This window comes from Propithecus coquereli, unplaced genomic scaffold (genome assembly GCF_000956105.1).
Source record: "Propithecus coquereli isolate 6110/MARCELLA unplaced genomic scaffold, Pcoq_1.0 Scaffold7, whole genome shotgun sequence".
Classification (NCBI taxonomy): domain Eukaryota; kingdom Metazoa; phylum Chordata; class Mammalia; order Primates; family Indriidae; genus Propithecus; species Propithecus coquereli.
In genome coordinates, this window is record NW_012153062.1 from 7884473 (window position 1) to 7886557 (window position 2085).

Sequence of the window (2085 nt, forward strand, 5' to 3'; positions counted from 1 at the left end):
TTGTATATATTTATAGGGTACAATGTGCTGTTTTGAACTATGTTTACATTGTGGAATGATTAAATCAAGCTAATTAACATACCTCCTCCCCCCCAAAAAACTTGGGACTATTGAGATAGAATGTTTGTATTTTGCATTGTGAGAAAGACATGAGTTTGTGGGGGAACAGGGGCAGAATTCTGTAGTTTGAATATGGTTTGTGGCGACCAAAACTCATGTTGAGGTTTGGTCCCCAATGTGGTGGTGTTGGGAAGTGATGTTTTTAAGAGGAATTAGTGCCTTTCTACTGGGAGTGAGTTCTCTCTCTCCCAGACTGGATTTAGTTACTGTGAGAGCACATTGTTATATAAAACTATAAAGCGAGGCTGCTTTTGGCATATGCCTGTTTCTCTGCCATATTATGATGAAGTATAAGGCCCTTACCAGAAGCTGGCCAGATGCAGGTGCCTGACCTTGGACTTCCTGGCCTCCAGAATTGTGACCTAAATAAACCTCTTTCCTTTATAAATTACCCAGTCTCAGGTATTCTGTTATGGCAATAGAAAACAGACTAAGACGACCTCCTAAGTAATCAAAATATATGGTAAATTAACAATGTTTTTATAGACATGTCTCACTTTGTACAAGTGTTTAACTAGAAAATTATGTATACAATAAATATAACTCAGAAAAATCTCAGAAAATTAAATGTAACTCAGAAAAAATCCTGTTACATATACTAACCATTTAAAGGAGACCAGTCTTGGGGGAAAAAATGGCGGAATTAAGGTAGCCTCCCGGATCCCTGCTTCCAGAGAAAGAGAGGTAGATCTCGGTCTGCTACACATGATCGGATCGCTCTCCCACAAAAACAGCGAGGTGAATCGGTGGAGATTCAGTGGGGGACACACAAATCAGGAAAAAGAATAAGGTGAACGGGAGACAGGAATCCAAAACCTGGAAAGCGCGGGACAGACAATAGAGAGTGGAGTGTGAGACGGCGGCGCCAGCCTGGCCAGTAAGTAGGTGCACCGGGACAAATCCCTCACGAGACAGTCTAGCTTCTCCACTGACTTACAAGCCCACTGAGAGGCAGGGGCTTGTGTGAAGTGGATGTAGAATTGGGTCAGGAAACGTGGGGCTCAGCAGAGAGGGGACACGAGCTGGAAGCAACTTGAACTCCCCGCTCCGTGTCAGGACTGCACCAGACAGGGGAGGAGCTGGTCTGGGCTACCTCTGGAGGCAGTTAGGAGTCAGGAAGCTGGTATCTGGCACCCAGCGGGTCCTGAACGGGGAGATGATTACTGAGTAGAGGACTCTAACCTGGAAACTGCCGCTGGCGATTGGGATTGCTCAGGGTGGACCAGTAGAAGCGAGAGCTATTGCCAGACTGGCGTGAGATTGGGGGAGGGAGACACAAAGGAGACGGCGGAGCACCCTGGCGACTCGACTGACTCCCTGATGGGGTACCTCCCAGCCCCTGAGCGGCTGCCTCTGGAGCCAGCGCACTGGGGGCCGGCGAGCGCCAGCTCGGGGCCCACGGCAGGTCGCAGGTGCGGAACGGCTCCCTTCCCCTAGCCTGGGAACTCTCGCAGGGAGCTCTGCCCTTCCAGGACCTAAAGTCAATTAGCCAGGCCCCTTTCTTTGAGCGGTGAATTCTGAGTGCCTCCTCAGTTCTGAGGGGAAGACGCCTGTGGAAGCCGAAGGCGCTGGGGCATTGGGCAGTCTGGGGAAGCACCACTTCCCCCGGGCCAGCACCTTCTGTGTGGCCTCTGAGCTTGCAGCAGCGAGACATAAAGAGCCACTCCCCCTCTGCGACAAGCGCCAGTTCCTGGGGATTTGGCACTGACCAATAGCTGACAGCCCAGTGACTTTCCTCGCCAGACTGGTTCAGGTCATCCAGTACAATTGCATTTCCGCCTCCAGTCAGCTACCAACAGAGAAACTCACCACCAGGGAATCAAAACCCTGGCAAGAGACCAAAACAACCTCCCCAAGTAACCCCTCCCATCAAGAGAACCCTGGACAACATACTAGCGGCTCCCTCTAGCGGCAGAACAAAAGTAACAGCGGATCAAGATGGGAAGGACCCAGCGAAAGGTTTCT

The 2085-nt window shown here is 50.3% G+C and overlaps 1 protein-coding gene across 1 annotated transcript in view; it reads left to right on the top strand.

Annotated features, from left to right (window-relative positions):
• HFM1 (HFM1, ATP-dependent DNA helicase homolog (S. cerevisiae)) overlaps positions 1-1291 on the top strand; it is a 123456-nt gene extending 122165 nt beyond the window's left edge. Inside the window, 1 exon segment of the mRNA XM_012661019.1 lies at positions 1177-1291. Coding sequence (XP_012516473.1) covers positions 1177-1291 — 115 coding nt within the window.
• Positions 1292-2085: the final 794 nt, after the last annotated feature.